The 23,155-nt window shown below is 47.1% G+C and overlaps 1 protein-coding gene across 1 annotated transcript in view; it reads left to right on the forward strand.

The window, feature by feature from the left end:
• The window catches only part of PUS7 (pseudouridine synthase 7), a 55,838-nt gene that overhangs the window by 22,342 nt on the left and 10,341 nt on the right, over window positions 1-23,155 (forward strand). Inside the window, exons 7-12 of the mRNA XM_056118325.1 lie at window positions 133-210; window positions 5,796-5,924; window positions 6,691-6,816; window positions 17,034-17,095; window positions 20,579-20,739; window positions 22,128-22,254. Coding sequence (XP_055974300.1) covers window positions 133-210; window positions 5,796-5,924; window positions 6,691-6,816; window positions 17,034-17,095; window positions 20,579-20,739; window positions 22,128-22,254 — 683 coding nt within the window. The remainder of the gene's footprint in view (window positions 1-132; window positions 211-5,795; window positions 5,925-6,690; window positions 6,817-17,033; window positions 17,096-20,578; window positions 20,740-22,127; window positions 22,255-23,155) is intronic.

Below are 23,155 nucleotides of genomic sequence, written 5' to 3' on the forward strand. Positions count from 1 at the left end.
AATTAACATTTTCCTTACCTCACAGTTTCATAATGAATTGCTTATGATCAATGTTCTCCCCGTACCCTGTTGGGAAATACGGTTTTCTAATGGTATGCAGTTTTAAGTAGTTTCATTTTGTTTTGTTTCCAGAGTCAAACCAAATATATTCTCCTATATGGGAACCAAAGATAAAAGGGCCATAACTGTTCAAGAGATTGCTGTTCTCAGGTCAGTAGAGTGTCTCTTGGGATTTTTACTGCAAACATCCTCCCGCCATCTATCAGTTTCACAGATTTGCTTTGTGGAGTTTATCTCTTCCATCATTTGATTGTGCATTCGCCTATTCAGAAAAAAAAAAAGTTTAGTTTTTAAATTTATGTGGGGGGGGGGGGGGGCTGGAGGGGGTCTTGAAGATGGGGTGGCATACCCAGTGATGCTCAGGGCTTACTCCTGGCTCTGTGCTCAGAGATCACTCTTTCACTACTGGTGGTATTCAGGGGGCAATGTGGGATGACGGGGGTTGAGCCCAGTTCAGCAGTGTATAAAACAGGAGCCCTACCTGCTGTACAATAGCTCCAGCTTCTATTTGTGTCATTTTTAAAGGATTTTTGCGATAGGACCAAGAGTCTTACAAGCTTCTTGCTCTCCTGTGTTTATTATTGAATGGAAGTTATTGAAAAGTGGGTGTGGGGCTATAGCTCAATGGTAGAGCCCATGGCATCTGCCTTCATCCCCTGGACACTCCCTCCCCCCACCCCGTCGACACACACATTGTAATTACAAAGCAATAAGTGATGAGTTAGCTCTTGTGTTGTACACTGAAGACAGGTGAGACAGACTACTTTTGAAGCAGCTATCATTGTTGAGTGGAGGAGACACATGAATCCATTTCCACAAACTTCACACAGCGAGATGCTTTTCCAGTGGAAGAATGTTTCAGGGGTTGGGGGGATCGGGTAGACCTGAGAACCAGGCCTGGGACCCCGCAGGGGGCAGGCCAGGGAAGGCTCTCACAGGAAACGGGATCAGATCTTCTCTGTTGACTTTCCAGATTGGATGTATGTTGGTCATGGGGACTCCTATGCAGCCCCTCCGGACTGTCCCCACTCCCAGAAATGGCCCCCCACAGGTCAAAGGTCCTCGGCATCCCTGGTCCCCTGAGCACCGCCAGGAGTAATTCCTGAGAGAAGGACCAGGAGTAGCCCCTGAGTTGCTGTGTGTGTCCCCCAAGTCCCCCCCTCCAAAAACAAAAAAGTCATCTGAGAGTAAATTCCGTGACAAAACTGATTTTTCAGGAGTTTTTTGCTCTTAATGTAAAAGGCAGTAAAGGCTTTTAGGAATTAGATGATTCAAGAAATAAATTTAATGGTGATAGCTACATATAAATCAAAGATTCATGCAGAGTTTGAAATAGCTATTTACTAGAAAGGTGATAATAGGGAAAACTAATATTCATAAATACTTTAAGTAATGTATAATGTACGTGTAACAAATAAACGTGTACATTTTGGTCCTAAAAAAAAAAAGTCATCTCAGAGACAGCTCACATGATGGAGCTTTTGCCTGCCAACACCCTGAGTTTAGTCCCCATCAAAGCATCATGACCTCCAACACACACACACACACACACACACACACACACACACACACACCCCACATCAGGTATGGCCCTGATGCTTGAAACCTGCTCCTGATGAAGAAGAATACTATGTCATTTCACTTTACATGATACGGTGTGACGTATTTGAACAGTTGCTTTTTTTGTTTGGGGTGGTGCTTGGGGACCTCTCCAGGCACTGCTCGGGGGTCATTCCTGATGTGGTGCTCAGGGTGCCACGGTGTGCTGAGATCGAACCCAGGCCTCCTGTGTGCCGGGCACGAGCTTCGGGCCCTGGAATCCCTATCCCCACCCTGAATTCTTTGACTGTTGGAAGAATGAGGACTTCCCTGTCTCTTGGTCAGCCACCAGGTGACGTATTCAGTCTCGGTGCTGCTCTTCACAGACCTTTGCTGCCTCCTTCCTATTGGCTTCATAAGGAAACCACGTTAGACGCCCCCCTCCCCCCCCCCCCCCCCCAGTCTGGCCTTTAGAAAGTCACAACACTTATCTCACGGATGCAGGCTGCCCCCTTAGTTTGCTTCTTGGGTCTGTGAGGCCACACGGATCGGCCTTTCCCGTGAGAACTAGAGAACAGGATAAACCTGCTCTGCCCCACATGGATCTTACCGAGCGTGGAATTGTCCAGTCCTCGGAATGAGCAGCATTTCTTCCTGGCTTAAGGTAGCCCTCCAACGTCACCTGGTCAACTTAGCAGACTCCCACGCCAGAATGGCCTCCTTCAGAATGGTTTGTTTCCTTTCCTGCCACTTCCTGCCAGAGTCCTTTCTGAGCCTGAGTCAGTAAATCCCTGGCTTTGTTAATAAAAGTCGTTTAGGTTTTTTTTTCTCTCTCTCTCTTCCTTTCTTTCTTTCTTTCTTTCTTTTTTTTTTTTAATCCAACATGCTTTTGAGGCTGGCTCCTCGTGTCTAAAAGTGAGATTTTTCAAGGCCAGGGTAATTTCCATTCCTGGGGCAAAAACAATAACAAAAAGTTAAGTATTTGAAGAATTTGCTATAAATTTACAACCAAGAGGGTTTAATCTCAGATCCTCAAGATAATGACCAGGGACAAGGGGCCAGAAAGCGGACAGAGGTTAAGGAGCCTGCCTTGCATGCAGCCAGTCCTGGATTTGGATGATTTGCGGCACAGCACATGCTGCAGCACAGCAGTAGTGTCCTGCGCACTGCCAGAGGTGGCCAAAAACCAGAGAAGAAAAGGGATGGACTCGGAGGCCAGAGCAGTGGTGCAGTGGGTAGGGCATTTTCTTTGCCCGTGGCCAGTCGGGTTCAATTCCTGGCACTCATGTGATCCCCTGAGCATCACCAGGAGTGATCCCTGAGTGTAGAACAAGGGTAAGATTTAAGTACCACTGGGCGTGACCGAAAAAAAATTAAAAGGGGGGTGCTATTGCTGAGAGATTATTGGCTTTGTTCCATCTGCCCTAGGAAGCATCCATATCAGTGAACTCAGTGGTGCTTTATGTTTTGATCTTTGGGCTTTGCCCAGCAGTGCGGGGCGGGGGGGGGGGGGGAGGGAAAGGGGGTAGTGCTGAGGTATAGTGCTGAGGCTTTTAACCCACGCCTCCCATCGGGCACAGCATGCATGCCAATCCTTTAAGCCATTTCCATCTCAAGAAATGAATATAGCTCTTACATTCTGCTGAGATGGCGGGGTTCAGAAATATATTACCTCTCAAAATAGACATTAGGATATAATTTAGCTGCGAAAACAGAGTGCAGATACCTGGATGAATCTGGTGTATGTGTTACAGTAATCCATGTGGGCAGAACATTCAGTTCACACTGAAAGTCCACCATGACATGATTCTTTGATTTTTTGAGGGGGGGAGTCATACTCAGCCATGCTCAGGGGTTACTCCTGACTGCACTCAGGAATTACTCCTGACAGTGCTCGGGGGACCATATGGGATGCCACGGATCAAACCCGGGTTGGCCTCTTGCAAGGCAAACCTACTGTACTATCACTCTGGCCTGACATGATCATTTTACCTGATTTACCCGCCCCAAATTGTACATGTTAATTGGTAGAGACCAAATTTTATATTGTGCTGATTTCATTTAAAAAAAAAAAATTTTAAGGGTAAGAACCATGAGCGTATCCCTATCAAGACTGACCAGAGCAAGAGTACAGTAGGACAGTGGGGAAGGCGCTTACTTTGCACGCAGCTGACCCAAGTTTGAACCCCAGCATCCCGTATGGTCCCCAAGCACAGCCAGGAGTGATTCCTGAGTGCAGAGCCAGAAGTAACCCCTGAGCATCGTTGGATGTGGCCCTTCCCCCCCAGAAAAAAGACTATTCAGAATTTCTCTCCAGGCCCCAGGTTACACAAACAATTTGCTCCTGTCATTTCTGCAGTAATAGCTAATGACCAGGGAGCAGCCACCCTCTGTCCATACTCTGTTCATCCTAAGTCTCTGTTCTTCCAGGCACCCCATATGGTTTCTCGAGCATCATCAGGAATGATCCCCGAGTACTAATGGGCATGACCCTCAACCCCCCCACAAAAGAAGTATAACTCAGATTGGAGCATCCTAAGTAAAATTAATGGTTCCCCTCCTAAAAAAGGGGGGGTTAGTTTCATTGGTATATTAATTTTTTAACTTAGATTATTTCTAATTAACACAAAATATATTTTTGCTAGTGGCTGTGGATTTGGCAAAGCATGCCCCAGTATCCACACACTACTACCCCCCAGCACCACTAGATATAGCACTGGAGAACCTGGGCACTGCCAGGATGGCCCTGGTGGTCCCTGGCACCACAAGGCACCAGCAGCAATGGACCCTGTGACCCTAGCATTGAACTTGCTGCTCCAGTGGGTTATGTATCACCAAGAAGAAATACCTCAAGGCCCCTTTGCATCACTGGACAAATAAGAGACCTTTTTTTTTTTTTTACTAAAGTAGAGAGAGATGAAAGCTATCTTAAAATAATACGATAATCACAAGTGAAAAGCCAACTTACTTACTGGTGAAACACTAGGAGCATTTCATCTAGAACCGAGGAACAGAATCCTTAACGGTGACTTTCACTGCCATTATTTATCGTTACCCTGAACATGCTGTAATGCAAGTAGACAAAATTCCGAAATGAGAGGTAGCACAGGAAGATCACGCAGAGGGCAGCAAGCACATGCCAGCAGGTGTGGTTATCCAGTAACTCCCTGGACCCCGGGAAATGGAGGTCTGGTCCTCCAGTCAGGGACAACGGTTGTTTAAGACTCACACCGACAGCCTGACCCAGACATAGCCACCCAGTGCGCCACAGACTCACAGTCATACAGCAAGGTTTATTAGGAAAAACGGTGGTGAAATAGAGGCTGAGGGAATGGGCCCACGCACACTCACGGGCAGCTGGTAACATCAGGGAGGAAGGGGGTAGTTATGGCCAGAGCACTGTCCTTGATGCTATAAGGTTGAAGTATTGCTGACCCTCAGAGATGTCTGTTTCCCACATCTCAAGCCATCAGCCACCAGCAAATCAAAGCCAATTAATCTGTGTTATTCTAGGAATGTCAGGTTCTCTTGGCAAAAGCCTGGGTCCTCCTACAGGCCCTCTGACCTTTAGTGGTCAAGGGGTTGTGCCAGGAAGAACTCCAGCAAGTATGTACAAGGCCCTGAGTTTGATCGTAAGATCAAACGTGCTCCCGATTATAAGTAGGAACAACCCTTAATGTTGAAAGGGCTTACTCTCGGCTGGTAACCATTTCCACAACCTGCTCCCCTGCCAGATTAGAAAGTGCCACAGAAATTAAAACTGAGTGTTTATCATCACATGGATCACATATGGGTTTGCTTTAAGTGTGTAAATATGGCCCAGGTTACATCATCCCCCAGGGGCCACTGTGTCAGGAGAAATCATCCAGAGAGAAATGAACGGTCCACCGACCCTGCTACTTTTCTCTTCCTCTGTATTAGTTGGGTATTGTAACTTGTTTCAACTTGTAACCTTTTTGCTCTTAGGAGATTCCCTAGAGCAGCCCCTTTCAATCTTCCTCCATCTGTGGACATGCCCCTGCCCCCCACGGCCTGTCCTGGGCTAGCAGTGGTGGTCTTCCACCTTTCTGACCCCCTCAGACCAGCATCAGTCCAGGGCCCTGGTCTGTGAAGACCACTGCCTTCGACTGTCTCTTCTGGGCACTGTCTCACGGTCCCTCCTGTCTTCCCCTTTTGTGTTTCACCTATTTTTTCAGAATAACTGCGCAAAGACTTGCCCACCTGAACAAGTGCTTGATGAACTTCAAACTCGGCAATTTCAGCTATCAGAAAAACCCTCTCAAGTTGGGAGAGCTCCAGGGGAACCACTTCACTGTTGTTCTCAGGTAAAGAGCACCGGGTGGGCTTGGGACGTGGCTCAGTACTGGAGCGCTCGCCTTGCATGTTTGAGACCCGGGGTGTGAGCCCCAGCACTAAGGGAAAGCTAGTGAGTGACTGGGTGGCAAGAGAGGGTCTCAGATGCTTCATCATTCTCGACTTCTTATGGACATCTGTTCCTGCTGGTTTCTGTTGTTGATCTGAGTGAAGTATGGGAGCGAGAGATAGTGCAGCAAGGTCTGATAGGGCTGGGAAAATGAATAATTTGCCAGTATACAAATATTGTATATATCTGTATGTTTTTCACCCTTCTTAAAGACTCAGTACAACCTTTGCAGAGAAGCTGCCTCCTGCAAACAGTGCTAAACGATGAGCCTGTCCTTCTACCTGCACATGATTCCCTGAATTGGTCAATTCTAGACACAAAAGCATGGGTAGAGGAGGACCAGAGGGGTTGGGCAGTGGAGAGTGATGAACTGACTGGGTATAGACTTTCACTTTGGAAAAAAGGGGAAGTTCTGGAATTCTAGTGGCAGAGGTGACCCCTGTTGTACGCGTCGGCGGTGCCATGTATTTCATACTTAAAGTGCAGCTAGAAGGATGGTAATGTTGGGGGTATTTTACCACAATTTGAGAAAGACAGACTCCACAGGAAGTAGACCAGCCCAGGGCTTCAGGGTGCTGGGAGCCAAGCTCTTTTTGTGTCCTGTGTTACTCTTCTCCGAGTGTATTCGATGATGTTGTTTTTTCTCTGAATACTCTGTGCCCCAACAGAAACATAACAGGAACTGATGAGCAAGTGCAGCAAGCCATGAATTCCCTCAAGGAGATTGGGTTTATTAACTACTATGGAATGCAAAGATTCGGAACAACGGCTGTCCCAACGTATGAAGTTGGAAGGTTTGTTTTTTTTTTTCCCCCCCATTGGTTTTTTGACCATGCCCAGGGTGCCCAGGGCTTACTCCTAACTCTGAGTTCAGGGATTACTCCTGGCCTCAGGGGACCGTATGTGGTGCCAGGGATAGAACCTGGACTGGCCACTGTACTACCTCTGTGCCCCTAAAGATTTGTTTTTCTTAGTTTCTAACTTTTTTTTTTTTGAGGTAATAATGTTTAAAAGAGTATGTGGTTTTCTGCCTTAGAAGTACAGTGTTACCGTACTGTACCCCCATTGGAGTGCCAGTATCAGTCACTCTCCTAATCCATTAATCCATTGGACCTTTTAACTGCTCCCTGCCCCTCAGTCACCTCAGTACTGTGGTCAGAGTCTAATTAAGGGTTTGTTTTCATTGGATGTTGTCTGTTCTTTTGTTCTGTTTATATATCATACATGAGTGAGACCATCCAATATTATCTTTCTCCTTCTGACTTAGCATGATGTACTATCTCTCCAACCCATTTATATTTGCTTTTCTGGTCATACCTGGCAGAGCTCAGGAGCTGTTTCTGGCTCATTGCTCAGGTGTGGCTCCTGGTGATGCTCCGGGGACCGTATGTGCTGGTGTGCTGGGGGACTGGGGAGGGGGGAAGGTGTCAAACCATAGTCAGCCACATGCAAGGCAAGCACCCAGACTTGCTGCACCCCAGACTTGCTCCAGCCCCTAATCACTTCTTTGCCAGTCATCTATTATTCGGCATCAGGGTTGTCTCCAGATCTCTTGACTACCGTAAATAGCCACAATAAACGTAGGTGTGCATATATTTTGTTTGTTTTGAGGCCACGGGCTGGAGCGATAGCACAGCGGGTAGGGCGTTCGCCTTACAAGCGGCCAACATGGCTGACCCGAGTTCGATTCCTCCGCCCCTCTCGGAGAGCCCGGCAAGCTACCGAGAGTATTCGATATGCCAAACACAGTAACAACAAAGTCTCCAATGGAGACGTTACTGGGCCCGCTCGAGCAAATCGACGATCAACGGGAGGGCCTTTACCTTTACCTTTACCTTGAGGCCACACCGGGCAGTGCTCAGTGCTTACTCCCGGCTCTGCACTCCACACACACTCAGGAGAATTATTCCTGGCAATGCTCAGGGGAACACAAGGGATGCGGGGGATCAAACCTGGATCTGTCACATGCAAGGCAAGTACCCTACCCACTATACTATGGTTCCCATCCCTGATGTGCATATTTTTGAAGCAGTATTTTTCTGTTCATGGTTAGATACCTGATTGTGGAATAGCAGACCATATGATAGTAGTTTTGTATATTTTTTTAAGGACATCTTAAAGACCACTCAGGCTCTCCCAGTTTTAGTGCAGAGGTTTTTATTTCTTTTGCCTAAATGAGACCATATGCTGTGCCAGGGATTGAACTGCACTGTTTTTGGTTTTGGTTTTTGTTCTTGGGGGCACACCCAGTCACACTCTGGGTTACTCCCTACACAGTGTTGGGGGGTGGGGGGGTCTTTGTATTTCCAGGAATAGAACCCAGGTCTTTGGCACGCAAAGCATGTGCACTAGCTCTTGGAATGATTTTCTTGGTCCTTTTTTTTTTTTTTCCTATTTAAAGATAATATATGCACAAGGTTAAAGGAAAAAAATCAGGGCTGAAGCAATAGCACAGTGGGTAGGGTGTTTACCTTGCACAGAGCTCACCCAGGTTTGATTCCCAGTATGCCATATGGTCCCTAAGCACCTCCAGGAGTGATTCCTTAGTGCAGAGCCTGGAGTAACCCCTGTGCATCGCTGGGTGTGACCCCCCAAAAAAAATTCAAAAGAATAAATACTGAGAACTGTTTTGAGAAGTGTTTCTTCCACCCCAGCAGTTGGTCCAGGGGGTTATTCTTTGTTTCCTTTTTTAGATAGTCACAGCGTGGCTCAGGAAGTAACCACCCATGAGCAGCGGGCAGCATCACTTAGGCCCCGGGTGGGAAGGATGGGCTGGGTGCTCTCTCCAGACAGGTGCTTCCAAGCCTCTCAGGTTTGACTCTGCCTTCTCCCCACCACCACCACAGAAAAAAAATATTGGGGGTCCAGAGAGCTAGTTCAGGGGTTAAGGCAACAACCCCCCCCCCACCCTTCAATTCCTGGTACCATGCATGGTTGGTGAGCACCAGCAGGGGTCAGCCCTGAGTTAGAGCCAATAATAGCCCCTAGACACCACCAGGTATGACTCAAACCACCTCCCTTCCACAAGGGGTGCTGGGGGGGGAATGGTGTGGGGACTCAGTGAATTTACCAAAAAAAATTAATTTCATTTTTAATTTGGGGGGGCTTGTTTGTTTGTTTTTGGTTTGGGGGCCATACCTGCCGGTGCTCAGAGCTTACTCCTAGCTATGTGCTCAGGGATCACTCCTGGCGGGCTAAAGGAGGTGCTAGGGATTGAACCAGAGAAAATGATAGAGAATTCAGCCAGGAATAAATTTTGCATAGCATTCTCTATATTGGCATAGTTAGTTCAAAATGCCAAACCAACAGATACCACAAATCTACATATATTTTCTTGGTCCAGAGTGAGAGTACACCAGGTAGGGTAGTTGCACACATCAAAATACAAGTGATTAGATTCCCTGGCACCATAAAAGATCTTGCAAATGGGCTGGAGCAACAGCACAGCAGGTAGGGCATTTGCCCTGCATGGATAGTCTTAACTATAAGACATCCCACTGTTTTCACCTTTATTCCTAAGGGAAAAAAACAAGCCCTCAGTGTATATAGTTTTAACAGAAAGAATGGGTTCCAGAGAGGTAGTAGTACGGGAGATAAGGCATTTGCCTGGCATGCAGCTGTGGTTGCCATGTGTTGTGTCATAAATCCCCCCCACTCATCCCCAGAGTACAGAGTTTAAGGCGCTTGCCTTCCAGGAAGCCAATCTCACTCTCTTCCCTGGTACCTCGTGTAGTCCCCCAAGCCTGCTAGGAACATCCCTGAGCACAGTCAGGTATAGTACAAGCACCACTCCCCCTCCCCCCAATAAATAAATAATGCAAGAATGATTTGTACCTAGAATATTTTTAAAATTCTTGCATTTCAACAACAAAAAGTCCAGGGACCCAATCTGACAGTGGGCAAAGGATCTGAACATTTATCAAAAGAACATAATTGACCACTGAACACTCTTCACTGATCACTGAGGCAAAACAGTTCCAAACCCAGTAAGAGATCCATCACGCCTAGCACAGAGGCTAGCTTAAGAGCCAGAGCAGTGATGTTTGGTGAGACGTAGGAAGGTTGGCACCTTCACACACTGCTGAGTGTAAAACGACGCAGTGGATTTCCTTAGATAGTCTGACAGTTCTCCTGAAGATTAAATACAGTTGCCAATAAACCCAGTGTTGGGATTCTCAGGCATATACAAGAGAATAGGAGATATGTGTCCACAGGTAAATTAACACTGATGTTCGTAGCAATTAAATATGTTGGGAGATGGTGCAGGAGTTTGATTCTTGCCACTGAGGGGTCCTCCAAGCACCACTGGGTGTGTCTCTGGAGGCCCCCAACATCATAGGGATGACCTGGACACTTCCAGCACCACAGGGCCCAAGAAGCATCACCAGCTTGGGCAAGAGTCACTGTCCGTCTCCCTCCCCCCTCAGACCTCTTGAGCACTGCTTGGACTGCAGGACACACACACACACACACACACACACACACACACACAATAAAATTAGCATCTGATGAATGGAGAAACCAAATGTGGTCTCTCCATACAATTTCTGAGTATTCAGTGGTAAAAAGGAAGGAAGTACTGATATGGATTACAACATGGGTGGACCTTGAACATACTTTAGTCAGTGGAATAAGTTTGTCACAGAAGGTCACACATTGTTTAATTCATTCAGATGAAATTTCCAGTATAGGCAGAGCTTCAGAGATGGGAGGGGCGGGGTATGTTGATTAATGGTTGTCGAGGTCCAGGCCAGAGGTAATAGGAGTAGGCATTTCCTCAGAGGATTAAACAGAATTACATTATGATCTAGCAATTCCGTTTCTGGATATGTGCCCCAAAGTCGTGAGGGCAGCGACTAGCTTAGATAATTATATACTGATGCTCTCAGAAAGAGCATTATTCACTGTAATCACAAGGTGGAAGTAACCAACTATTCATTGACTGGATGGGTAAACAAAATGTGGAATAGCATTCATCCTCAAAAAGAAGAAAATTTTCCAGGCTCATGCTTCAGTATGAATAAGCCTTTGAAGACTTTTATGGCAAGTGAAAGGAGCCAGTCAGAAGAGGATAAATATTGAACAATTTTTCGGCTTAAGTCTCCTAAGGTAGTCCCAGCCCCAGAGCAGAAATAGACCAGTGGTCACTGGGAGCTGGGCAGATGGGGGAGGACGGGCCACTGATTCACATGCCATTTCGTGAGGGAAAGTGGGGAATGTTCTGGGATGGGGGGAGGGTTGTGGAAGCGCCACATCAGAATGCACATAAAGTCACAGAACTGCATTTAATTTTGGTCATGTTTTATGCATATATTTCCATAAATGTTTTTAAAAGAAGGTGGATAGAAGAAGGCTAAGAAAAGTAGAAAACAATCTTTTTGTTTGTTTTGTTTTGGAGCCGATTTGCTCGAACGGGCCCAGTAACGTCTCCATTGGAGACTTTGTTGTTACTGTGTCTGGTGTCTCGGAGAGCCCGGCAAGCTACCGAGAGTATTGGATATGCCAGACACAGTAACAACAAAGTCTCCAATGGAGATGTTACTGGGCCCACTCGAGCAAATCGACGATCAACGGGAGGGCCTTTACCTTTACCTTTACCTTGTTTTGGAGCCACCCCTAGCTATGCTTACTCTTAGCTCTGCACTCAGGAATCATTCCTGTCGGGGCTCAGGGCACCACATGGGGTGCCAGATCAAAACAACACCCTACTAGTAGTACAGCATGCTGTACTCTCTCCAGCCCCATAAAAGACATCCTTTTTTTTTTTTAACTGTAGCACTGTCCTCCCATAATTGTTTGCTCGAGTGGGCACCAGTAATGTCTCACAACAAATTGTGAGACTTGTTGTTACTGTGCTTGGCATATCAGATACGTCACAGGTAGCTTGCCAGGCTTTGCCGTGCAGGCGAGATACTTTCAGTAGCTTGCTGGGCTCTCTGAGAGGGGCAGAGGAATTGAACGCAGATCGGCTGGGTCAGCCTCATGCAAGGCAAACACCCTATCCGCTGTGCTATTGCTCCAGCCTTTTTTTTTTTTTATTGAAACACCATGATGTCCAGTTGTAGACTTACAAACTTTAGTGCTTGGGTTTCAGTTATACAATAATCAAGTACCCATCCTTCCACCAGTGCCCGTTCTCCACTACCAAGGATCCCAGTAGCTCTCCCACACTCCCCACCCCATCCCCCCATCCCACCCCACCTCTGTGGCAGGGCATTCCCTTTTGCTCTCTCCTCCCTTTAGGGTGTTGTGGTTTTCAACACAGTCTTAATGTAGACTGTCAGGTCCATAGCTCCCAGCATTGCCCAGGGGACTGTGTGGTGCAAGGCCTCCTGCATGCAATAACATGCTCTCAGGTTGAGCTTCTCCCCTACCCACAGAATATATAGAAGCCATGGCAGAATATATAATCAGTTTATTCAGCCTGGTGTATGTGTGTGTGTGTGTGTTCAATGTGGATGGCAGCATATCAGCTATGCTAATCAAGCATGGCCTTTGTCTAGGACTGTAGGATTGCCAGCAGCAGGAAGCCTATTAATATGATTCACTGCAATAGCAGATTGGAAATCCATATTAAAAATCCATACAGGGGGCGGGGTGATAGCACAGCAGGTAGGGCGTTTGCCTTGCACGCAGCCAATGGGGGTTTGATTCTCGGCATCCCATATGGGCCCCTGAGCAACGCCGGGAGTGATTCCTGAGTGCAGAGCTAGGAGTCCATTTGTGGCCCAAACCACTCTGCCAAAAAAAACAAATAAATAAACCACTTCAATAACTGGAAATAAAGCTTACCTCTTTAAAAAAAATCCATATGATACCACCAATAGACACTAAACTGTATTTTATACAATTTAACATATAGATCCTTATTTAATCCTAGCACAGTGGGTAGGGCATTTGCCTTGCACATGGCCAACCCGGGTTCGATTCCTCCAACCCTTTCAGAGAGCCCAGCAAGCTACCAAGAGTATCCCGCCCACATGGCAGAGCCTGGCAAGCTCCCCATGGCGTATTCGATATGCCAAAAACGGTAACAACAAGTCTCACAATGGAGGCGTTACTGGTGCCTGCACAAGCAAATCCATGAACAACAGGAGGACAGTGACAGTAACATTGAATGTAAAAAGTAAGTCCTAATTACTTAGAAAAGAGCAGGAAAATAGCAGAGTTTCTTATGTGTAAGGTAGGGAAAGTTCTTCCTAAGCAGGATTCCAGAACCAGGAAGGAATGTTTGGTTACTTTTTCCTTCTCTTGCCGGAGATAAGCTCAAGTCCTTGTGCTTGCCCTACTGTGATGTAAGCCACTGAACCCCCACTTCAGGACCATCTCACTGGGGATGCCTCTCCTCAGAGCTGTCAGGATCTCCCCAGTGTATGCGTGAGCCGCACCAGGGTTTAAACTGACAACCTTCTACCTTCCTGGTTTGGGGCCAGGCTATTGAAACCATCCTCAGGCCCCACCCAGAAATCTTTTTTTTTCCTTTTGGGTCACACTCAGTGATGCTCAGAGGTTATTCCTATGTCTGCACTCAGGGATTACTCCTGGTGGTGTTCAGGGGACTATATGGCATGCAGGGGATCGAACTTAGGTCAGCCATGTACAAAGCAAACCCCCTACCCACTGTACTATCACTCCAGTCCCCTCTTTTTTTTTTTTCTTTTTGGGTCACACCCGGCGATGCACAGGAGTTATTCCTGGTTCATGAACTCAGGAATTACTCCTGGCAGTGCTCGGGGGACCATATGGGATGCTGAGAATCGAACCTAGGTCGGCTGCGTGCAAGGCAAACGCCCTACTGGCTGTGCTATTGCTCCAGTCCCTCCAGCCCCCTCTTTTTCTTTTTTTTTTTTAATGATTTTCTTTCTTTTGTTTTAACAACAGAAGCAATGTTTTCCTTTCCTGTGTTTGCCCAGCCCACCACCAGAGTGTCTGGCTCCCCCACCTGCATTCCAAGGGCCCCTCCTCCAGCACCCTTGGATCTCTCAAGGTTCTCTGACTCCAACCAGAGTCTTTTTTCCCCACCCCCTCACTTTTTTTTTTCTCCTTTGTGTTTTAGACCAGGCTGATGATACTCAGGGCTTACTCCTGGCTCTCCATTCAGGGAATTTGGCAGCAGTCAGGGGACCCTATGGGATGCTGGAGATCAAACCTATGTTGGCCACACGCAAAGCAAAGTACCCTACCCGGCTGTGTTTTTTCTCCAGCCCCTCCAGCCAGAAGTCCTTACCACAACAAAGTTTCAAATATGATAGAGGAAATAACATGCAACAGTAAATAACAGATTGTATGCACTTACAGATGTATCCAAAATTCCATAGTATTGAGTTTCTTAGAAGACAAGTAACCTCCTTCAGCAGGCAGGCGGGAAGGTAGTACAGCTGGTAGGCATATTTGCCTTGCATGCCACTGACCCGGGTTCAGCCCCTGGTGCCCCACAGGGTCCCCCAAGATTGCCAGGACTAATCCCACATAAGCCCTGAGCACAGCCAGCCAAAAAGCAAACAGAAAAGACAGTGTTTGCTTTCCAAGCCCAGGGCAATACTCACTTGCTTATCTCTGTGTCTCTTAGTTAGCTTAGCTAGCTTATTTCTACTCAGGAGAAACCTATGTTCTCTCTCGGACACATGCTTTTCTTTCTCCTCACATCTTAAATTTTATTTTATTTTTATAAAGTTGTTCACACTAACTTTCTCCTCACATCTTTCTAAAATAAGTTGCAATGAGGAAAGGGGAGGGGGGTGGAACGTAAGTACAACAGGTTGGACTTTGGCCTTGCATGCGGTCAACCTGAGTTTGATACCCAGCACCTCATGGTGCCCTGGGCCCCGCCAGGAGCAACCCCTGAGCACAGAACCAGGAGTAAGCCCCTGAGCACTGCCAGTTGTGGCCCTGAAAAAGGAAAGAAGGCAGGAAGGGAATGAACAAATCCTTTCTCATGGACAGTTTAAGATTTGTTTCTACAAGGGCCACTCTTGGCAGAGCTCGGGGGCCCTACCAGGCCATCCTGGCCTCCCACTCACCTCTGCTCACAGGGCTGGGTCCCTGTGGGACCAGGGATCAGGCTTAAGGTCGTGGACTTGGAAGGTGCATGCTCTGCCGCTTGCATCATCTCCCTGGCCCCTGAATTATTGATTGGTTGATTGATATTTTTTTTTATTTATTTATTTTTGGATTTGGGGGCAACACCCAGCAATGCTGGGGATTGAACTGGGATATCAGCCACGTGTAGGGCAAGTGCCTTAACCCTGGTACTATCTCTCCAACCCTTATTTGTTTTTGATTTTGGGTCACAGTTGGTGGTATGCAGGCCTCATGGATCACTCCTGAGGGATTGGGAGACCACATGGGGTGCTGGGGATCAAACCTGGGTCAGTTTATATGCAAGGCAAGTGCCTTACCTGCTGCACTATCTCTCTGCCCCCCCGCCCCCATTGAATTTTGTGTTTTTTTTAATAATGTAGGAGTATTGCTCTTTATTCAGCCATTGATTAAGCTGATTGAATTGCTCATTTAGTTTTTCAGAAGCATGTACAAGCTGTTATACATATAACTTCTATTGTATTTTTATTTTGTTATAAATGTAACTTTACTTTTTTTTTCTTTTTTGGGTCACACCTGGCAATGCTCAGGGATTATTCCAACTCTGCACTCAGGAATTACTCTTGATGGTGCTCAGGGGACCATATGGGAGGCTGGGGATAAACCCAGGTTGGTGCATGCAAGGCAAATGCCCTACCCACTGTACTATATCACTCTGGCCCTACTAACTTTATTTTTATAAAAAATAAAATTAGTATTTTAGAAAAACATAAGAAACCTACTTTTATTAACACAAGAAAGATCAAGGATGGATAAACTGCATTCCTTCTATTTTCCTAGGTGTGAAGGTATCTAAAGGGACAGACAGGTGGCTCAAAGGACAAGAGTTCATGCTTTGCTTGTGGGAGTGTGGGTCCATCCCCCAGCACTGCATTGTTCCTGAGTACTGCCGAGCACTGTGCCAGGAGTAGCCCCCCAAGCACCATAAGTTGTGGGCTCCCAAGGTGGTGACTAAATAAAGAGAAAAGCATTAACCGTAGGGAGAGTTTTGAGAAATCTCACGAAAGTTTGGGGATTGAAGACTTCAGTTGGCTAACACATGTGTAGGTCATATTTATACCATCATACATCTTAAAACTGAAATGATGTTCAGTGTTATGGCTGGGGCCTGGGGAGAAAGCAAGAGAGCACAGTGGGCTGAGCAAAGACTCATACAAGAGCATACAGGAGCCCCAGGCTCAAGTCCAGTATCTGGTGGTCTCCCGAGTTATGCTGGGAGCAGATCCTGAGCACAGAGCCAGGAGTAGCCCTTGAGCACTTCCTGCTTTGGTCGCAAAAGCTAACTAAATGAATAAATAACTTTATGGAAAATACTGTTTTTCTTTTCTTGGTGGAGTGGGAGTTTGGGTCATACCAAGTGTGCTCAGGGCTTACCCTTGGCCATGCTCAAGAGACCATATGTGATGCTGGGGATCGAACCCAGGTCGGCCATGTGCAAGGCAAGCACCCTACACACTGTAATATCACTCGTGCCCCTCTTTTAAAGTTCGTTTGGGGGCTGGAGTGATAGCACAGCGGGTAAGGCATTTGCCTTGCATGCAGCCGACCCAAGTTCAATTCCCAACATCCCATATGGTCCTCTGAGCACCGCCAGGGGTAATTCCTGAGTGCAGAGCCAGGAGTAACACCTGTGAATTGCCAGGTGTGACCCAAAAAGCTAATAAATAAATAAATAAAAAATTTAAAAAAATAAAGTTCGTTTGGTATTTAAATTTGAAGTTCATGTCAGCCTACGGCCATAACATCCTGAATGCACCTGTTCTCATCTGAAGCTCATGTCATATTAATGTTTTATACTTGTTGAGTAAAGTTTAATAGGCAAATATGATTTTTTGATGACACAGTTTTGAGCATATAAAACTCATCTCAACTTTGAAGCACCATAAATGAAATTAATGCTATTTGATTTTAGAGCTATACTTCAAAATTCCTGGGCCGAAGTCATGGATTTAATATTGAAACCCCGATCTGGAGGTGAGAATAAAATTCTTATTAAGAAAAATAGAATATATGTATGGTTATATGTTTATAGAATTGCTTTGTACAGTTACATGTGTGAATACCTCCAGATATTATTTCTTGGTTTTTAGTTGTTTTTGTGATTGGGGTTTTGTTTTGTTTTGTTTTGTTTTGGCTTGGGGAGCATATCCAGGTGTATGTACTCAGGTCTTATTCCTGGCTCTGTGCTTAGGGGTCACTCCTGGAGGCGCTCAGGGGATTATGTGAGGTTTCGGAGATCGAATCTGGGTCAACCACATGTAAGGCAAGCGCTTTACCTGCTGTACTGAGCTCTCTGGCCCCTATTTCTTTCTTTCTATCTTTTTAATTTTTATAAAAAAGTCATGATTTCCAAAGTTATTGATAGTCGCATTTTAGGCATACAATAATCAACACCAGTCCCCCCACCAGTGTTCCCACATTCCCTCCCCATCCCAACCCCCATTCCACCTCCGCCTGTCAACTTGACAGCCACATTACAAAGTTCCAGGGGTTGCCACGTATATCTCTTCAGTTCTGTTGAACTTGTGTTTGAGGTCTTGGGCTGTACCTCTCACTCATATTTCTGATAGCACTGAAGCCCTGATGCCTATTAATTCTGGCCCTATTTCTGATTTTGTTGATTTCTTTTTTTTTTCTTTTTGGGTCACAACTGGCAATGCTCAGGGGTTACTCCTGGCTCTGCACTCAGGAATTAACTCCTGGTGGTACTCAAGAGTTACTTGGGGGGGGGGGGGGGTGCTGCAGCGATAGCACAGTGGGTAGGGCGTTTGCCTTGCATGTGGCCAACTTGGGTTCGATTCCCAGCATCCCATATGGTCCCCTGAGCACCGCCAGGAGTAATTCCTGAGTGCCAAGCCAGGAGGTAACCCCTGTGCATTACCAGGTGTGACCCAAAAAGCAAAAAAAAAAAAAAAAAAAAAAAGTTAATTGGGATGCCGGGGATCAAACCCAGATAGACCGCGTGCAAGGCAAACACCCTCCCCACTGTACACATTGCTTGCAGCCCCTGATTTTGTTGATTTCTGTTTTGAGTTGTAATTTTTGGCTACTCTGAGGCACAGCTTTTCTGACTCTGCGTGTGTGTGTGTGTGTGTGTGTGTGTACACGCGCGTGTGCGCGCATGCGTGCGCGCACACATGAAATTGAGGAGGGGTTGTGTTGGAGGGAAGCCCTTCAGGGCTAGGGATTGAACCAGGGGCTCCCAGAGGCAAAGCAAGTGAATCACCCCTTGAAGCCTTGTCCCCAGCCATTAGGGTTGGTTTGAGGGCTACACCCAGTGGTGCTCAGGGGCCGCTGCCAGCTCTGTGCTTGCCGGGTTTGCTCCTGGGGGTGCCAAGGGATCATGCAGTACTGGGCATGGAACCTCAAACTCCTGTGTGCAAAGGCTGCACTCAGTCCTCCAGCCCTCTCCGTGACTCCTCTTTTTTCTTTGACCCTGAGCCTAAGACTTAGGGCCATATGCACTCTGCCATTGAACTACATCCTCACTCTATTTCAGGAATTCAAAACTAGTTATTTTTAGTTATTATTTTTCTTCCTTTTTTTTCCCAGTTTTTGTGCCACACCTGGTGATACTCAGGTGATTTCTCAACCCTCTTTCAGAGTATGAAATTTTTTTCTGCACTCAGTTGTTTGTTTTTTTTGTGTTTTTTTTTTTTTTTGCATGGTTTGGTTTTTGGGTGAGACACGAAATGCTCAGGGCTTTACTCCTGGCTCTGTGTTTGAGGGGCCCATTCCATAGAATTACTCCTGGCAGTGCTCAGGGGACCATATGGGATGCCGGGGATCGAACCCCAATCAACCTTGTGCAAGGCAAGTGCCCTACTTGCTGTGCTATCACTCTGCTCCCTACCCCGCACCCCCATTATTGTTTATTCTCGTGGAGGTCCCCCCACAGCGATAGTTAGGGAACCATGGGGTGCCGCGTATCCTTCCTGGGCCATATGAGGCACGTAAGGCATGTGTTCTACCACCTGGAAATCATCCCCAGCCCTAATCTCGAATTTTTTGCTTACATTGTTTTTTATGGCAGCACTCAGAAGCTCCTCCTGGCTCTGTGTTTGAGGGGCCCATGCCATGCCCCAGGGCCACACCCACCTGGGCTGTGGCAGGGCCTGCCTTCAACCCTGCAGTCTCTCTCAGCCCTCTATCAGAGGGCCAGGAAGCTACTTCCGATCACATTCAGAATTGATCTTTAATATATTTTCCATTTTATATATATATATGTGTATATGAGTTGTATAACTTATTCCATTTTTAGCTTTTTAGCTCATCCAGTTCAGTCTTTTATAAATAAGTACTTTCATTTTCCCTTCTCTGCTCTTTGCACTGCTAAATCTCTGAAATACAGGGATGTGAACAGCTCACTTGTGGCCAGTGTGTTAAAGCATGGTAATGTAGACTGTAAAAAAAAAAAATGGCAGAAACACACTTAAGAGTTTTAAAGAGTTTATTAAAAGCATTCCAGAAAGTAGTTTTAAAAGCAAAGTATGTGACAAAGGGTGAATAGCTGCTTTAAAATTATCAACAGAGGGGCCGAAGAGATAGAACAGCGAGTGGCCTCCCCAGATTCCATCGCTGGCAGCCCGTATGGTTCCCTGAGCACTGCAAGGAGTAATTCCTGAGTGCTGAGCCAGGAGTAACCCCTGAGCATTGCCCGCTGTGACCCAAGAACGAAACAAACAAAAATTATCAAAATAATTGTGCCTACTTTGGATAATGATTCATTTGTAAGTTTAAAAGAGAGAAAATCGATTTTAAGGGAATTGATCCATTAGATTCAGCAGAACACAGGCTAGCACAGTGGGTATGATACTGGCCTTGCTTCTTGGCTGACCTGGGTTCTATCCCTGGCACCCCATATGGTCCCCCAAACCTGCCAAGAGTGGATCCGATCTGTGAGGGCACGTTGGGACTGGGGGTGGGGGGAACTGGGGGTGTTGGTGGAAGGAAGGTCGCGCTGGTGGTGTTGGAACATTTAAATGCTTGAAATGACTGTATAATGAACAACCTTGTAAATCACGGTGTTTTTATTAATTTTTTTAAAAAGTGATCTCTGAGCACAACTGGTTGTGGTCCAAACCCTCCCAACCTAGCCCCCCTCCCCCGAAAAAAAAGAAAAATTTGGCGATATAGTAGAAAATAAAAAGGAGCTACCTGGATTTGGGCTTGGTTTGCGTTCGTTGAGCCAGTGGACAGGCCCTAACTCTGTGCAGCGCTGCCGGCTGGGCCGTGGCCCACAGCGGCGCTGAGCCCTGGAAACCCCTTTCGGCTCCTCTCATTTCTCTTCCAAACAGTGTTCAGGTGAGCCAAGCTCTACACAGCTGCCGTCTTTCAAACGGTGTGCTCCTAAATTGGTATTCTCCATCCATGAAGCGTGTGTGTTATTCTCGATCACCCATCTGCTGGCTACATTGTTCTAATCACGGCTCTTTCTCCCTCTTCCCCCCACCCCAGCGGAAAAGGGGTACTTGGTTAAATGCAGGGAAGAATGGGCGAAGACCCGAGACCCAGCTGCGGCCCTCAGAAAGCTACCTGTCAAAAGGTGTGTGGAAGGGCAGCTGCTTCGAGGACTTTCAAAGTATGGACTGAAGAATATAGTCTCTGCATTTGGCATAGTGAGTGCGACCTGGGAGGCCAGGCAATGACTCAAGGCGGTTTTCGTGGCTTTCCGGTTTTTTGCAAGAGCGGATGGTTAACGAAGGGTCCTCTGGCGAGGTTGGAGAAGCGGGCTGACCTGAGTAATTCTCCCTTAGGGCCCGGGCCAGGTGGGGATACGGGGAGGGGCGGGTGGGGGGGCAGTGCTGGCCTCCTTGTCAACAGTGACAGAATCAGGAAAAGGTAGGAAATGTTACCTGGGAGAAACCGTAACTTAAAACTTGGTATCTCGGTATCTGAGAATTGGTTTTGAGAAAAAGAGAAGCTGCACCGTCGATTCTGTTTAATCATACTGTAGCTTAATAGCCATGATCCACCTCCATCACAGAATTGCAAAGAAGTAGTCTGTGTGGTTGCATTTTACTTATCCCCCACCCAGCCCATGGTGGATTGAGAACAGGTAATCTCTGAGAGTATAGCTTCTTCTTTTGGGGCGGGGTGGGGCAGGCCACACCTGGCGATGATCCTGGCTCTGCACTCAGGAATCACTCCTGGCAGTAATGGGAGGACCATGCAGGATGCCAGAGATTGAATCTGGGTCGGCCACATGCAGGACAAGGTCCCTATCCATTGGACAATTGCTCTGACCCTGCGAGTATAGCTAGCATTTGGATTTTTGTAATCCAGAGGATACCGAAGTTCAACTCTGAAACTTAAGTCTTGCTCTTTTGTAGGGGGAGAGCACACCGGGCTATGCCTGGTGGTGCTCAGAGGCTATTCCTGGCCCTGTGCTCAGGAGTGACCCCCAGTGCCACTCTGGGAGTTGTATGTGGTGCTGGGGACTCAACTGGGGAGGCGTGGGGTGGGGGGAGGGGAGGCACCCGTTAGCAGGATGCAAGGCAAGTGTTTTGGCCCCTGTACTGTCGGTCCAGCCCGAGTCTTATTTTCTCTTCTCCCTGACCCCGATGTGCCCAGATGGCAGAAATTGACCACATGAAGTTGTAGATCGGTCATTAAGGTTTTCCCCTTCCATCTGGGGAGAAAGCACCGTTAACTCTGTAGCTGATGTGTGAAAGCCTTGCGTTTAAAGTCAGTATGGTTGGCGTAGGCTCTACAGCATTTGCTATATTTGCGTGGATGTGTGCATGGTGAATACTAAACCGGGAGCCGCGGCAACTGCTGCTGGTCATGACGCCCTGCAGTCTGAGGGCTTCCGTCTCTAAACTCGGTTCCCGGGACGCAGTCACTATTCCTGGATGCTGTTAGGAAAATGAGAGATTTGAGGTGTGCGTTCCCGATACCCGGTTAACCTCTACGCAAGCAGGATGTCTTGGAAAGTGCGATGCTTTTTATAGTCAGGACACATTTGTTTCCTTTGACTCTTTTTCTTTTTCCCCCTTCCCTCCAGATACCCAGAAATAATCGCTTGATGTATATTCATAGCTACCAAAGCTATGTCTGGAATAACATGGTGAGCAAGAGGATAGAAGAATATGGACTGAAACCTGTCCCAGGGGACCTGGTTCTGAAGGGAGGTAAGAAGACAGCACCGTTGGCAGTCACGAGAACTGACCATACGGTTATTTAGTGCCAATGGCTTTGAAACCCGGCCTGGCTTAGCTGCTCTTTCAGGGGAACAGTGTCTGAGAAGTCCCAAGTGGACTGGTTAAGTACCAGATGTGAGAGAGAAAGAGAGAGAGAGAGAGAGAGAGAGAGAGCGCAAGCGCAAGCCTGAGTCTCAGGGACTGGCTCTTTTTTTCTTTTCTTTTTTTCTTTTTGGCTTTTTGGGTCACACCTGGCGATGCTCAGGGGTTACTCCTGGCTTCCTGGCTCTGCACTCAGTAATGACTCCTAGCATTGCTTGGGGAACCTTATGGGAGGCCAGAGAATCAAACCTGGATCTGCCGCATGCAAAGCAAACGCCCTCCCCACTGTACTATCACTCCACCCTCTGGTTCCATTTTTCCAACCAGAAAAGAACTTGTACTCAATGGTGCCTGATGTTCCTTCCCAAACTTTGATCTGTTTTTGGAGAATGCTTCTCCGCACTTTGAGAGAAGCTTTCCGTAACGCTGCAACCAGCCCGTTTTTACGGAGTCTTCCTCCAGTCGGCAGCCAACTGGGAGCTCATTTAACATTTGGCCTGGATGTGATGAACGTTCAATGCCTTCTCTGTGCCTGGAGCGTTCCTGAAGCACCCAGGTCACCTGTCACCACCCGCTGCGAGGCCCTTCCCTGTATGCCAGGCCTTGTGCTAAGCCCCTTGCTTACTTCTGTCTTCCTTTTTTGGTTGGTTTGTTTTTGATTTGGGGCCACACTGGCAATGCCCAAGGGTACTCCTGGCTCTGCACTCAGGGATCACTTCTGGCGGTGCTCAGGGGACCCTGTGGCATGCCCGGGATCAAACCTGGGTCAGCCACATGCAAGGCAAGTGCC

This window comes from Sorex fumeus, unplaced genomic scaffold (genome assembly GCF_029834395.1).
Source record: "Sorex fumeus unplaced genomic scaffold, SorFum_2.1 ptg000037l, whole genome shotgun sequence".
Lineage (NCBI taxonomy): Eukaryota > Metazoa > Chordata > Mammalia > Eulipotyphla > Soricidae > Sorex > Sorex fumeus.